The sequence below is a fragment of the Numida meleagris genome, chromosome 2, assembly GCF_002078875.1.
Source record: "Numida meleagris isolate 19003 breed g44 Domestic line chromosome 2, NumMel1.0, whole genome shotgun sequence".
Lineage (NCBI taxonomy): Eukaryota > Metazoa > Chordata > Aves > Galliformes > Numididae > Numida > Numida meleagris.
Window position 1 is genome coordinate 119,366,985 of NC_034410.1, and position 16,849 is coordinate 119,383,833.

General features: G+C 41.0%; 1 protein-coding gene across 1 annotated transcript in view; it reads right to left on the reverse strand.

Annotated features, from left to right (window-relative positions):
- Positions 5,891–16,849, reverse strand: part of MRPS28 (mitochondrial ribosomal protein S28) — a 77,404-nt gene continuing 66,445 nt past the window's right edge. Inside the window, 1 exon segment of the mRNA XM_021385908.1 lies at positions 5,891–6,191. Within this exon segment, the coding sequence (XP_021241583.1) occupies positions 6,038–6,191 (154 nt within the window). The 3' untranslated portion in view covers positions 5,891–6,037.

Below are 16,849 nucleotides of genomic sequence, written 5' to 3' on the forward strand. Positions count from 1 at the left end.
GCTCATGCAGGGGCTTTGGTGGAGATGCTGGTGAAGGCAGGAGGTAGCAGGGACGTGCAGGAGAAGACACCTGAAATGTGAGTCCTTGGGCTGCCGCCATTCTAACAAAACATCTCTGGAGCACAGCTGTGCCGGCTGCCAGAAGCTAGTGGCAAAACACTGACACAACTGCACTTTGACCTGGTGCGACTGAAGCCGAACTCCAAGCTGATGCACACCCTCACCACAGCATAAAGGAGTCCAAATCTGAGGAAATCTTTTTGGCTGAACCTGTTCCCAGCTTGCCCATATATGTAACAGGATTAAACCAGGAGGAACAATAGCTGTAGTGAAAGAGGAAGACAGCAGTAGCCATAGTCACACTGCCATTGCAGGACAAGTGAAGGCCACGCTGAGCAAAGAGCAATTCAGCCTCCAGCATACACAGAAGGTACCAATTTCCACCTAAGGCACTTCCAGAAAACCTTGACTCCCTGCAGCCCTTTAGCAATTGAACCCCAAAGGGACCACTGTACCTACCCAGCTCAGGAGCTGACCATCTCCACGTCAGCGCAAGTAGAAGCTCTAAGATCTAAAAACTTACACTAAGAAAAAGCAGTAGTGTTCAGAAAGGGTGGCATCAGAAATAGAATGCCAACTTATCACAGGATGGCTGAGGTTGGCAGGGACCTCTGGAGGTCATCTGAGGGAGCCTTCTGCGTTCCAGTTTGTGTCCAGTACCCCTTATCCTGGCACAGACATCACTGAAATGGGCCTGGCTCCATCTTCTTTACAAACTGCTCAGGTATTCTCCAAGTTGAGCTGCCCCAGCTCTCTCAGCCTCCCCTCATAGAAGATGCTCCAGTCCCTTCCAGGTCTCTCCTGGGGATCCCAGAACTGGACACTGCACTCCAGGCTCACCAGTGCTGAGGAGATGGAAAGATCATCTCCCTCAACCTGCTTTCAATACGCAGCCTAATGCAGCCCAAGGATGCCATCAGCCCTCTCAGTAGCAAAGGGCACACCGCTGGCTCATGTTCAACACAGCGCCCACCAGGGCCCCAGGTCCTTTTCCACAAAGCTGTTTTCCAGCCGGTTGGCCCACAGCACGTACAGGTGCACAGGTTTGTCCTTTGGGCCCTTCCTAACAAACTCGCTTGGTAAATCAAACCTTTACGTTTCTCATTTGGCATCTTAACACCTTCTCACTGTATCCTATCAGCAAAATATTCATTTCTTCTAAGTTCTAAGCAAGCAAAAAGATGTCCGAAGTAATTTAAATATCTTGCCATTTTCAGAAGTTTGCCCAAGGTTGCCAGGCCGCTACAGCATCTACCCAAAAGGTTGCAGACGGCTCAGATCCACTCACCCATAGGAAAGCAGCTCTCAGCCGCATGTCTCACCCATGTGTTGCAAATGGGCTGAAATGCCATGAAACGGCCCATTTCCTCGTCCGAGCTGCAGCACAGTGCATGAGCCTGCTTCGTTCTGATCAAACAGGACACATGCCAGGAGGAAACAAGAACACTTGGGATTATTTCAGGACTTACTGATGTTAGTCTAATGCAGTCACGGGAGCGATAATATTTGTTTTGGGTTATGGCCAGATGACAATGTAATAGCCTCATCTGGGTAGTCTAGACCGATCATATGTGATAAACACTTCCCCAGAATGCATAATTTACTACAAAACACATGTAGAGTGCATGCTTGCACCCAGCAGAAATGCTCTCTAGACAGAGCACAGACAGGAAAGCTTTCCCAGCGTAAGGGAATAATGATGTCAGAGAAAAGTTTGAACAATTATTTGCCTCAGTTATAAATAGGACAATAATAAGAAATGAGGAGGAGCCCAAACTTTCCAGAACGCCCCAAAGAAAAGTAAAATGTTAAGTATTCTTTTCTTCAGAAACAAGTTCAGTGGCAAAGCTTTGGTGGGAAGATGCTAATTTGCTCTTGGTAGCAGGCCTGATTTTTTTAGCATTTTCCTTTTTCCCCATCTCATCACCTAAAGGCCTCGAATATGAAAGGGCAGACAAGCCCGGGGGATTTACCAGGTCCTGTCACAGCACATCAGTAATCAAAAGAGCATTTCACTATTTTCATTTTTCTTCCAAATCTACACCATAAGAAAGTTATTTTGTTTTCCAAGTGCATATAAGGTGTTTTGATGTTCAGTTCCTAAAAGAAAAGGTAGAATTTCAGAAAAAAATTACTATGTCCTTCCAAGTAACACAGTAGTGCTTCAGCTAAAATCCAAACTGGCTGTGGTTCTGTCTTTATAGAAGCTAATGCTGCTCATACGTACATCTGTAAAAGCACTACAAGCACTCAGGTGTAGTACCTCCATGGAACAAGAAGTGGATGTGGGGTAGAGGAATTTCACAGGCACTTCAGCTGCAGGCCTAGAAAGTGCCCTCATGGCAGAATGTGTGGGAACATCTGGAGTTGTGTACCAGAGAAACTTGGTACTTGCCGCAGCGGCTTGCTGCTGAACCACACCGCACACCAACACCCATGTGAATGTAAGGCACTGGGTGGGGAGGGATGCAGAGGCTGAGGAGGCGGCCGGCCCTCCTCTGCTGAGGATGAGTTCCATGCTGTTCTCTCATCATTCAATATTACACTGGAGTGTAATATTCACCAAGGATGAATTACAACTACTTGAAGTGGATCTGCCATGGTTATCCAAATTTGTCATTTTAGAGATGCTGGTGTGCCACAAAGCGGTATCTGACAGAGGGGAATGGAGAATGGATTATCTCTCTAAAGAAGCGGGGTCTGTGTTGCTACCCAAGAATTTTCCAAGGTGAAAAACAAACAAACCTTAAACACTTCCAAAAGTCAAGACTCTTCCAGGAAAGAAGCCTCTGAAAAACACATCGAAGAATGAGCTAACATCGAATGTCTTCTCAGCTGCAGAATCCAAACAGTAAATTTTACTAGTTACCTTTCATCATCTATCTGATCGGTGCTTCAGAGTAAGTCAAAATTAAAAATCTAGAAGAAACTTAAAATGCTCTGTAGAGAAGTTCCTGATTGTGGCAGTTGTATGAACATATACAGACTTCAGCTTATACTGGCCTAAGAATTCTCAGCAGAATGATGTGCTTCTACTTACAACTAACTGCATGTCCTTAAAGTCTCAGTACACTGAATCAGCAGCATTTTGGGGGTTCATGCTGATAACATGCTTAGTATACTTAAGAGTATTCCAAGCAGTGCCAGGAGCCAGGCACGATGCCACAGCAGCTGGTGGAGTGGCTATTACCCTTCCTTTCAGTTGGTAGAAATGAGTATCCTCACATGTGAAAGAATGACCTCCAAATAAAAATGGTACATGCAAGAGGTCCATGCAAAACCATTCAGGAATCCAGATTGTGTAGATAAGGAGACTTGACTGTGCATTGTTCTGTAGGAATGGGTTGTACATGTGCTTGTGTGCCTTCAGAAGCAGAAAAAGAAAAGAAAAGGAGCAAAAAGATCACGCAAAACGAGGAAACTCCTGGGGGTTGGTGGCAATTAGCAGAAAAGGGGGCTGCATCTGATGTCATTCTTCTGTGGGGATGGCACTAAAAATATCTGTCTGTATTATCCATTTCTGCTCTGATAAGAGAATTGAGTCAAAACTGAGAATAGTCTCATAGCTTCTGTTAGACACAGAACTATATGACTGTGCCATCGTGGTTGTTCTGTAATGACCAGCATTGGCCATTCCTTAGTTTGCATTAAGGACAGGTAGGCTACGCATGTTCTTGGCATATTTAGGTATTACAGAACAATACAAACAACCCACAACAAAGACATTTCAGGATTCCCTGCTCTGTCATTGTAAGTCTTTATGTGGGAGTTGTACAAAACCAAGGCAATGTGTAATGGGCACAGGCTAAACCAAGCAGAGGCTCCCCTAAAAAGCTCGTTCTGAAAAAGCAAATTATACGCTTAGCAACCACTACAGTGTTTAAAAGTCACTTCTCTAAGGAATATCCAGAGGAAGACTTGATAAAATCCTTTCTGATACCCTATTGTGAAGCAAGCTTTAACATCATAGCACGTCCCCAGAAAGTTAACACATGTATTTCCTAAATGTCCTTGTTTAAGGTTGGTCAAGTGTGTAAAGGTGAGTTACTCAAAAGGATTTCTCTTTAAATCCTTCTGGCTCCTTAAAAAGGCCTTCTTTCTCTACTTCAGTGGTACCTGGAGGTACCTAACACCCAATCACAGAACCATAGAACGATTCATGTTCAGACTCCCCTCCGTAGGTTCACTGAGATGAGTGAGCAAATGAATGCAACAAAACCAGCTCATACTGCTTGCTTCCTTTCTTACTTGGATCCCTGCTTATTTCAGAAATACACTTCAATTTGCAGAACTATAAAAAGAACCTGTGAAAACATGTCCATTCCCTTCAGAACTATCACACATTTTCCATGCGATTCCTCACAGTAATTCGAGCAAATAAATACCTTATATTAGAGCATTCTTCTTGACAGATCATGCAGAAGAAGTGTTTTAGAGACTTTCTGTAGCAGTGGACACCTCCACTTAAAACTCTTTTCTCAGTATTACAAATAGGCACAGGTAGGAACGGAATTTTGTTTCTTCTGTAAAGTTTTTCTTTTGGGTAGAGGAATAGGGAAGAATCAAACTACTTGGCAACAGGGGCTGTGGAACCAGACAAAAAAGCTTTGCTTTCCCTTTTCCTTTCATATGCTATCAAATGAAAGAAGAAATGAAGACAACCTTTAAAGAAAATGACAACGCTTTTGGAAAAGATCTCTAAACAGACTAGAGCCTTTGTGTCCTGAATTTTCTTGGACCATAAGAACACTTGCAGCGTCTGGGAGGCAAACCTGACCACCAGGCCAGCTACAGCTTAACTGAGTGACTCCCAGTTTCTGCTTTCTGATGCCATCTCATCTAAGTTTCCCTCACATCTGGACAAGGAAAGAGATTCCTGAGTTGCAGCAGCCTGCAGCTGGCTGTCTAGAATCCTTCTTGTTTGACCCCTACTCTTTCCTGATGTGACTGAAATATCAATATACCTAGTTCCCACACACAGAAGGAGCTACACCATCCTGTAGTGCCTCCATTTGCTCACGTGCTAGCTCCAGCACAAAAAATGATGTGTTTGTGGATTTTAAGCCAGTGTGGGTTTTGCTAAATTGGTAGATATTGCTAGAAAGCCATCGTCACCTAATTGTCACTGCTGTTAAGAATTCTAAATTTATTCCAGCTTTTTGGGAGAAAAAAACACCAGTTTAAGGTGAAACAGGTTTTCTGTCATTCAGTGGTGAAGTTGTAAAATTCACCTGCCCTCAGCACATCTGCTAGGATCAATACAGATCACGAATGACTGTGCAGAATTCAGACTTGAATATACCAGAGATCAAAAGTGGTCTTTGATGTCAAATACATAGTATGGTTCCTCATGCATTCAAATACTCGTTATATTTATCTTAACTATACTTACAGAAATCTAAGGCCTACATTTGGCCTACTACATTGAAACACTGTTTGGCCTTTTTTTTTTTTTTAATTTACATTAACAACCAGAGAAAATTTACTAACATGCATTGGAAATGAGAGAACAAATTAAAGCAATGAATAACCTCTATTCCTTAATGTAAATTGAGATAAAATAACGATGTAATATAACAGAGATGAAGACTAATATCTGCAGTAACTATCCTGCACTGTAACTTGGAAATGAGGAACCCCTCATGGTGTTCTGCATGAAGCACCAGGAAGGAGCACCGCAACAGGAAGCACAGTGCCTTACATCAACATCCATTTGGGATGGGAAGACTGATGTTCAACTAATACTACCTGAATAAGTTTAGTTAATCTTCCACATTTAATTACAAAGGCAAATAGCTGGAAAGATGAATGAATAAAAAATGAGCAAGAATCGGGTACAATGTGCTTATTGTCTTTTACTGATCTCACTATTTACATAACCAACCGGAAAGAAAGAAACTTTTCGTTTCTCTCCCAAGGGAACATTTCATATGTATAATTTGCTCTAAAGCACAAAGTGTATCTATCTACATGAAATTTACTCCTTTTGCTTTGTTTGCTTGCTTTCCACGAGCCCTAAAAGCACCGCATCAGCTTCCAACAAAGTAGTATCAGTCGTTGCACCCAGGAACCGAGATGTGAGTTCAAGATCCAGCAGTCTCAGGCGTACTCGGGATCCTCTCTGATATTTGCTGCAAAGGAAAGGGGAGAAGAGGAAAAGGTAAGTTTTGTTAGGCAATGGCCTTGCATCTCCTTACAGCTGCTCTCCTGTCAGCAGACTGGAGTAGCAGCCCCACAGAAAACAACATGTTGTAATGGAAGTCTGAACCATAGTGCGTCACCACTAAAAGAGTGAACTTATGATGTAAAGATAAACTAAATGCTGAGTTTCCCAAAAACTTCAGTGTTTAGTTTTATGTCTCTTTTACTTTCATGCATATAGTCTTCTTCAAGTCTCACTTGCCACTGAAACTGTTTACGCCAAAAGGAAAGACAAATACTAGACAGAAAAGCTTTATATACTCAGTGACTGAAAAATTGATACACATTAATCACTCTATGAAGGGATCTGCTGGGACTTACTCAGTAACACTGCAGAGCCTCTCTTCCTTGACGTAATCCTGCCCATGGAAGAGAAGACATTACCAAATCCCACTGAAGAGCAGTTATTATAAAGGAAATTGTGTCTTCTATCAGGATGTTTTACTGTACTATCTGGTATCGTGCACACAATTATTCGCAGGGCAACACATCATTAAAGGGGAGGCTAAGTCATCATTAGGTCACTGGTGACACTGCTATTATCAAAGAAGCGTAATGCCACATAACTACAGCTAATATTTCTAACTTTGGACCTCAAGCAAGAAAATTTCTCACCATAGTCTCTCCTAAAGCCGAGTAGCATCTGCAAGTTTTCTGCTACATAAAAGAAACCCCACAACTATTGCCCTGCCTACAGGGTTATGTTTTATTTACTTTTTTTTTTCTCCTTTCTTTTGACCTTTAAGTCACAGAATTATAGAATATCCTGAGCTGGAAGGGATCCACAAGGATCACAGAGTCCAACTGCTGGCTCCGCACAGCACCACCCAGAATTCAAACTCTATGTCTGAGAGCAGTGTCCAAATGCTCTTTGAACTTTGGCAGCTCAATACTGTGCCTACTGCCCTGTGCAGCTTGTTCCATGCCCACCGCCCTCTGGTGCAGAACCTGTCCCTAACCCCCAGCTGCCCCTCCCCTGACACAGCTCCGTGCCGTTCCCTCGGGCCCTGTTGCTGTCACAGAGAGCAGAGCCCCCCTGCTCTGCTCAACACAGTTGAAATACCACATACTTTCTTAAAAAACATAAAATTAAAGACATTTATTTGCCCAAAATGTGAGTAAAAACTGCTGTGGTGAAGAGTATGGCACAGCTACCAAAGCCAGAGAACATTTTATGAGGAGTTGGTAGCTGGAAATGATCAATTCTATCCCTTCGTCTATTTGCGTTTCAAAAGAGAACAGTTTCACAAGTGATGATAATAATCCACGAAAGCTAACATGTGACATTCAAGAATAATAATACAAAGGCAAAACAAAATTAAAAGACAACGCATAAGGCCCTAAGGACAGAAAGTATCTGCCAGTATTTGCTCAGCTCATTTAAAAGAGAATGCTCCCGAAAAAAGCCAAGATGTTTTGAGATAAGGTTAAAAAGAGGAAAGATCCTCACTACTTCCCACAGTCAATGTCTGAAGAGCTTAAAATGAATATACCTGCTGGCTAGTGATTCCTACTGTTCGGGAAAACAGGAGAAATGTATAGAAAATTCTCTAGTATTAATCCAAACTTTACCTTCTTCAACAGCTGCTGGCTAGCTGGGGTGCCTTAGCATCCAACCATAAAGCTACCCTGATCCCCAATACTATCTCTGGCATAGATTACCACACTTTTCTGCCTTTATCTATGAGTGCAAGTAGTGGATGGGGCATGAGAGAAGGCAAACAGTCTAGAAATGAAGGAAACTGCATACAGAGTAGAGCCATGCAAGAGAAAGATTCACTGAAAAGTAGATGCTACATGAAAATATTAAAGCTTGAGTGACACTACATTCAGAGCCATAAACTACAGCATTCTGTGCTGTTTTCAGAAGATGAAGGATATGATTCCAACCTACTGAAACTTAATACTGTTAGTAGTGGGCTTGTGACAACTGTTAGAGACCAGTAATCCCTTTTCCTTTTGCTTTCTCCCTTCTACAGGAAAAGCAGCTCACCAACAGTGTAAAGTAGACGCGGTGGTGAAAACTGTTCAGAGTACAACACTTTTCTACGCAATATTAAACTGAACAAGGCTTAAAATGGAATTAGACATCCTCACTATTATTTGGCAGTGCAAAGCAAGGAAGATATTGAGTTACGTATCTGTAACTGGAATACAAAATATCATTTTCATCATACAACAGCTCCTTTTGGCCTGTTTGCTACAGGAGTGTTTCACAGAATAGATGAAATTATTTTATTCTTATCAAAACTTTAAAAGTGCCATTCAGAATCAGGAAAGCCAATGAAGGAAAGCTGTGCAGAAACGATACCTCCCGAATTCATAAATAAATTAGATTTATTAAAGCACATTAAGCACAACATCCCCATTTTAGTGTTATGAAAACTTTGTTGTACAGTTTATACAGGACTCTCCTCAAGTTTTCAGACATGACTTTTGCATATATTTGTAAGGAAAATCCAAGCAACTCCATTTTTGCAAAAAACACTACAATCCAGATAACTTTAATCATGCTAAACTCAACTATTAAAGAAGGTTTTCCAGTGACAGCACATCTGATTACAGAGATCCCAAAGAACATCACTTTAAGAAGCTGACACAACCGTCAATTTGTGTGAATATAAACATTTGGTTTTCTGACAGATGTCCCCTAGAGCTAAAGCACTTTAGAATAAACAAGTAGTAGTAGAGAAAGTAGAAAGAGCAATGCAACTTGCAGTGGTGGTCTATGCACCATATTTAGGACAAGATGAAATGATAGGTTGCTCTATGCATAGCAACCATATTCTATCCACAAAGGTATTTATCCTTAAAACAGATAAAACTATCCTACAGTTAAAGCAGATGCTTTAAGCGGGACCCAGAAACAAAGCAGGCATTTCATTATTTTCAGAAAGCGTCCTAGTAGACACAGAACACCAGTGTAAAAGGAAAGAAGCTGTCTACTCCATTTTGCAAAAGGACTTGCTTTATTTTTGAGTAACAATGCTGGTATTCAAGACCATCCTATCTCATGACCATTGGCAGGAACCATTAACCACGGCCCAACCCCCATGTGAGGAGTTTGTCAAGGATGCACATGTTTTTCCTCTACCACTTCCTAGTGCCAGGTAGAAGTATTAAATTCACTTTGAAGTAAAGAAAGTTTGCTTGCATATATATTTATATATAAGGTATAGTAATATGCTAAAAAATTCTTTTGCAAGTAGAGTCAAATCTTTCCCCACTTCTATACAACTTTCTTATAAAACAGTCATCAGAAGAGAAAGACAGAATTGAATTCATGGAGATAAAGCATATGGGATAGATATTTCATTCAGACCCCTATATCCTCCAACATTTCTACACATAACACACATCCTCATGAGAAAGCATTTATTTTCTCTGCTTCCTCCTAAATGGCACTATCCCAGAGCACAGCTGTTCTCTGAATCCCCTTGCTATCAATTATATTTTATCTACATCCTAACCACCTAGGAGCAGATTCTTTTTAAAAACAATAGCCCAATCTTCTTGCACAGACATACTCAAAAATATAAACAGACAATGAGAGCCTGAAGTCAGTTTATTCTTTTCCACTAATAATCCTTTCCTCACAAGAGCTATGATCTTTAACTCTTTGAGAATGCCAGTTGTGGCTGGAGGTATTCCAGCCAGCACCCAGCCTGAGGTGGGAACGCACCATGGCTGGTACCAAGCCATGATCCTGACCCACACCGGCACTGGTAGTGATGTGGGCACCCATTGAAGCACTCACCAGAAACATTCACCTGAAATTAAGCCACGGATCAAAGCATTCCAAAAAGCTTTCTGTAGTTTGAACAAGTACTCGCAGGCTTCTCTCTATCTGTTCTGGAGTGGGCAAAATGCTGGGAATAAAGGCACACCTCTCCTCAAGTGTCCGTTTACAGAGTATGACTTAAGTTGGAGGTAACTCAAATAATTGTTTCAGAGCTTTTTCTTTAGTCTGTCATGGAGAAGAAATTTGAGAAGCAAGAAGAAAAATCTTCTTCGAACAGTATGTCTATGCAACCATACATCACCAACGTATTAAAGTATGTAGGAGCACCAAGAAAACTCACAGTGGAGCTTTGACAGCACTGCTTACACTGCTTAAAGGAACTTTAAAAACAAATTAAAAAATTAACCTTTATGTTCTCTCATCCCATTAAAAGTAGTGTTGGTCTTTGTTTTTTTTCCTCTGATAATACAGAAGTAGCACAGTGAGTGCTTTCAAACCCAAGCAACACGGAAGCTTCCCTGTGAGTAACTACAATTCTGCTCCTGCCACCTGGTCCTTACCCTAATCCTTTCACCTTTCCACTGAAGCTTTACATCTCTTAAAATCTTAATAAATTAAAGGAAACATCCCCTGAACCCCAAAACTCTTCAGTCAAGACTTCCAACTTGTAATTTTTACAAAGTAAGTCATTTTAATATGCCCTCCATAAAACGTATTTATAAACTACAATGTCAAGAAATAAAAATATGCATCTTTACACAGTGAGATTGAAGAGGGAGGGTATGGCATGGCATATTTCAGCACTTGCTAATGTTCAAGAAGGCTGGGGGGGGAAATGTTATTTTTTTCATAAAAAAGTCATTTCAGGCTACAGCAAAGGAGTTAACTCAGAAAGCAATGAACATGTGAAAACAAGGAGACTGCAACTAAAAAATATTTTTTGATCATAATTATACCGTTTGCTACCAGGAAAATGGGAGAGTAGCTTTGCAGGTATGCAATTTCACATGTTGAGGAAGTATCCTCATTACTAAACAGCATCAAGAATTTCATTCAAACACTAAATTATAGGGGCAAACATTAAAGCGTTTTGTTAAACTATCCAATATTTAATATTGCGTGTGATCTCAAATTAGCAAGCTGTCCTTTTTTTTATTAAAACTACTCCAGTTATTATTTTAAAGTTCAAAGCAGCAAACCTTTTATTTTGGAAAAATGTGCTTCAAAAAGAATACAGTTACAAAAATGGTTGAGTCTCACAGGGTCTTCCCTAGTATTTCTCATTTTAAAAATTCACTCACAGATACCCTCTATTCCATGTCATAAAAATACAGAGCTGCAAGTTTGAAAGACAAACGGAGAATTTTAACTTACATTCCTTCAATTTTACTGCTGTTTTTCAATTTGCATTGCTTTCTTTTGGAACGGCAAGCAGTAAATGAAATATCTAGGGTATACTACAACCATTCTCACCCACCATCCATTCTTCCACACCACCCGTCCCACCCCCCATCAGCCTGCCTGTCTGAAGGGAACGGGAAAACAGCTACTAAGCCTGGTTTTACACTCCTACACTGAGGGCACGATTTAGAGAACTTGATTTTTATTTGTTTTTAACATTTCCCGACACATTCTAGCTTTCCAAAAGTGAAATCGAAGGAATCCCTGGACTACCTTCCCTGCAAAATGTATTTTAAAATGCACTTCAGATCACGTCAGAGATGAATGCTATAACCTTTTCTCTATGGCAAGTGAGGTAAGTTTTGACAAAAGAAACTTGCAAAAGGTGGCTCCTGTCATCTGAGAATGTGTATCAGATAGAGTTATGGTTTCATACAGTAATTTATGCCAGTTACTTTGTCAGTCTATAACGTAAAATGTATATTTTGACTTGAGAGGAAACATCACTCCAAAGGAATAAAATTAAAGAAATCTGAATCTTTCGCTCAGATTGTTACATTTTTACTCCTGTTTAAACTACGTAATGAACTATTTTGATAAAAATTTCATTTCATAACTTATAAAATGCCTAAAAATATATGCTTTGGCATAATAAATATAGTAATTTGGACTACAAAATATTTTTTAAAAGCATAGCTCTTCATGCTTATAGGCACCAGAAGTTCAGCAAACTCCTTAGGAGATGAAAGCAAAAGGAATCCAAGAAAAAAATTCATGTGAAGCATGCTCTAGCAGACACTCTTCTGTCCATCTTTCTGCAACTGATCCCTGTCACAGTTTCTGTCCCTTTCCTTACCCATGCTGGGACCTTGCCTTAGGCAAATACTCTTCATGTCCTAAGTGTTCAGCCCTTTAAATTTTAACCAGTTTCCACAATTCTGATTGTTGCGTTCCTCTTAATACACACAGTCTTCATCTTTCTCTTTTCCTACACTTCACTGTTTCCTCAGTCACAGCTCCTCATCTGATCCCTGTCTCCCCAGGACCTCTGACCAAGTGTGTCCATGTCTCTTCTATCCTGGGAAGAAGGATGAGACATTTTCTCTGGTCCTCTCCTACTTTGCCTCCTTTTTCTTACAGTGCTTCTCAGTTTTCTCACTCAGCCGATTTCAGTCTCATTGCACCAGCAATCCAGACATGTCTCTTGTCAAGGGATTAAAAACAGTAGGTTTTCATGAACCAGACATTGTTTTTTGAAAATTCAAATCAGGCTTTTTCCCCCTTATTTTCTGGATAACAACACTAACTATGGGAACAATGGCACCGCATTTAAAAACTTGCTCAACCTTGGTACTCAGCCCTCAAGGTTTGTACAGCTTGGAGGAGCTGACACAGAGGAAAAACATCGGCAAGCCAGGATAATTCTTATACTGTCAGCAGGTTTTTACAGGCATATCTTCCAACCCTGCTCCTGTCCGAGCTGTAAGTACTTCCCACATCCTTTCTTTGTCTTTAAGCTCCACTGTAGCTATAAACCAGATCTACACTTCTCCTGGGAGAGGCTCGATGCAGAAGATATGTGAGGGAGGCTAGAATGGCTTACTGGTGGCAGAGAACTCGCACATCCACACAGATAGAAAATGGAATTGCAGAACAGCTGAAGGAGATACCTGAATCTCCAGCTGCATGTGAATTCAAGTGCAGAGATGGGAAAGGGGCTAAAGAAGGGGGAAGGTTGGGCACTATGGTTTTGGGGCCTCTACAAAGGGAAAATATTCAGAGAAATACTGGGAAGTGAGAGTGGTGTCTAGAGGAGATGCAGGTCGAGGAATACAACTTTGGAGAATTAGAGTGATGTCTTCGGAGAATACTGGGTTAGTAAGAATTGCTGTGCATGAGAGAAAAGGGAGAAGAATGGATGGAGCTACCATTTACTTTTCCTTAATCAAACAACTATGGCCACATGCTGAGGACTGTTCTTTGCCAAAGGACTGCTGAAAAGTACCAGTCTCTTCCCTGAACCTCCTTATTCCCATGTCTTTGCCCAGCTCTTTTCAGCTGTTGGGATCTACATAACAGCACTATCCGTAACAACTGTTCAGTCACTTGTACTGTTCATCTATGGCAAAAGGCAAGACACACTTACACAACAGTCGGTCTGTAAGATACAGACTGCTCAGACATACACAAGACACTCGCTGCAGAAGGAATAGAAGATTTTAGCTACGAATATCTGACAGTATTAACTTCATGGTAAAAGTCTGAAAAAACTGACAGTAGGAAAATGGGATCATGCAGGGAGAAAGTGCTGCTCTAACAACAGACTATAAGCCTCACAATTTTCACTGCACACAAATTATCTTGAAGCATCACAGTGCGTGCAGATCTTGAACACATACCTCCATTTAAATACGAGATAACACTACCTACATTTAAACATGTTAAGTAACACTTTAAAGTTTCAATAACTTGAAAACAAATGTCTCAAGAACAATCTCAGCTACTTATATTATGAATAAACAATACAAAGACAGAACAGACTTTTTCGATGAAAAAGAGGTCATGATGCTCCTGTAAAAGGGACATTTTCAGATTCCGTCAGGAACATTTCTTTGCATGCTAACACTTGCATTATTCATTCAAATGGCTTTCACAGTTAATAAAAGCCTATTCAGAGACAACATGAAAATCTTACTGGGGAGTGGCACCTTATAAATACGAATGCTTTGACACTGTCAGTTCAATTTTCAAGAACTGGCAAGGAAGAGTGTGAAGCATGGGGTAAAAATACTTAAAAAAAACCCTGCAGAATGTCATGCAGCTGTCTTTGAGAAAACCCAATATTTGATGGTTTCTCTTTCTGCTAAAATAACCACTATTAGAGATATTAGCTGGAGGGGGGCAGTTTTGCAAAAGGTATGTTTCAGATCTAAAAAAGAATGCATTTTACAAAGCACATGAAACAGAACAGGAAAACATTAAAATATCTGTAAAGAGCACTGTGGGTCCAAACAGGAGCCACTGCCCACCTAGTTCCATGATGGCAAGAATAAGCACAGACTGCTAGGGCAGCTTTCAGAGATACTAAAAGGAGGAAAAACTTAAGAAACAGCAGAAAACAAGGTACGACCAGACATAATTAAGACATTAAAAATAACAAAGATCATCGTAAATCTATGATGCCTGAGGTTAAGGAAATACAGACCACAACACTGAATGTTAACTATCAAAAGGAACTTAGAAGGTACATCAGAAAGTTAGTTTTGGAGGTAATAAAGAAGAAGTGGACAGCTGGATGTGTCAAAAGAAATATCAAAAGAGACATGGAGGGAAAATTGGAAGTAGCAAGCTGGAAGCACACAAGGAGAAACTTCCAGGAAAGGAACCGTGTCACTGGGTCCAGCATCAAGGTGTGCCTTGGGTTCCTGAAATAGAAGGGAGCGGAACAATACTAAGGGGAAGAAAAAATATCTTCCCTATCTACCTGATCTAAGCGATCTTGAGGAATATGACTTAGTAAAAAGCAGTCAGAAGCATGAACTTCAGAATAGTGAACTTCCAGCTGTTTAAGGAATCACTGGATGAGATCCCCTGGGAAACTGTCCTTAGGGACAAAGGAATGGAGCAGAGCATTTGACATGGTTACATATGACTTCCTTATCTCAAAACTGGAAAGATATGGATTTGAATGGTGGACTACTAAGTGGATAAGGCAGGGGATTGTGGTTAATGGCTCTATGCCCAAGTGGAGGCTGATCATGAGCAGTGTTCCCCAGGGGTCTATGATGGGGGATGGGATTGGTGCTCTTCAACATCTTTATCAATGACATAGACAGTGGGATCAAGTGCACTCTCAGCAAGTTTGCTGATGACACCAAGCTGAGTGGTGCAGTTGATACAGAAGGAAGGGAAGCCATCCAGACGGACTTGGACAGGCTTGAAAAGTGGGCCCAGGTGAACCTAAAGAGGTTCAGTAAGGCCAAGTGCAAGGTGCTGCTCCTTCATCAGGGCAATCCCAGATACAAGTACAGACTAGGAGAAGAATTTATTGAGAACAGACCTGCAGATAAGGACTTGGGGGTCCTGATGGATGAAAAGTTGGATATAAGCCAGCAATGTGCTCTTGCAGCCCAGAAGGCCAACAGTATCCTGGGCTGCATCAAAAGCAGCCTCAGTGGCCAGGAAGGCGAGGGAGGTGATTGTCCCTCACTGCTTTTGAGATCCCACCTGGAATAATGCATTCAGGCCTGGGGCTCCCAGTACAAGAAAGACATGAAGCTGCTGGAGCAAGTGCAGAGGAGGCCACGAAAAAGGCTGAGGGGGCTGGGCTTGTTCATCCTGACACTGGGGAGACTTAATTGCAGCCTTTCAGTGTTTAGAAGGAGCTTATGAGCAAGATGGAGACTGACTTTTTACACATTCTGATAGTGATAGGACAAGGAAGAATGGTTTTAAACTAAAAGAAGGGACATTTAGATTAGATATTAGGAAGATACTGAGAGAGTGTTGAAGCGCAGGAACAGGCTTCCCAGAGAAGTTGTGGATGTCCCATCTCTGGAGGCATTTAAGGCCAGGGTGGATGGGGCCCTGGGCAGCCTGGTCTAGGGGTTAGCAACTCTGCCCACAGCAGGGGGGGTTGGAGCTGGATGGTCTTTAGTGTCCCTTCCACCCACACCATTCCATGATACTATGACGTGATGATACTTTAATTTATGAACTCTTTGGTGAGTGCTTACGTATCTTCTAGTCAACAAAGAAACACTGATAAATTCTCATTAAATGCGATATACAAACATAGACTGAGAAAACAAGTCACTAATAAGGCTTTGGGTTTTTATCATATCATGTTTTTTAATAGCTGTGGAACAATTAAAGCTCCAAAGAAAAAATAAATCATTTCATCTTTTTTGACAGTGAAGAAACCAAAGACAGATAGTTAAAAATATCTGAGTAAAGAAGGAAAAAACAGAGCTTCTGCCATCAGAGGAACAAATTGAGAAGCAAAATAATTAATGGTTTTCATAGAGAGTCACATAACCTTATCCTCCATAGTCTTGTCTCCAAACTCTTGAGAAGCAGCTTCCTCAAGGAATTTGAACCGTTCTGGAGTGGAGACAAATGTAATTTTCTTCATCCACCTCATCTGTGTGATCTTTCAACTGGAGCTGCATAAGCCTACGTTTCAAACCAAAACGTATTTGTTGTGTGTATTTAGAACTGCCAGGCAGAACAGGTAAAGTCACGACAAATCTGTGCATATTTCAACAAATCCCAAAAAAGCACAGGATTCTCTGACAGGCAGTAGCACAAGGAACAATTTGAAATGGCTATTTCCTTTTCTACAAGAAAACGAAGGCAAACATTTAATACTATTAGTTTCTCATATTAAGACATTTTTTAGAACTATTATATGGAAAACCCTGAATAGATGTCCTAAAAACAATT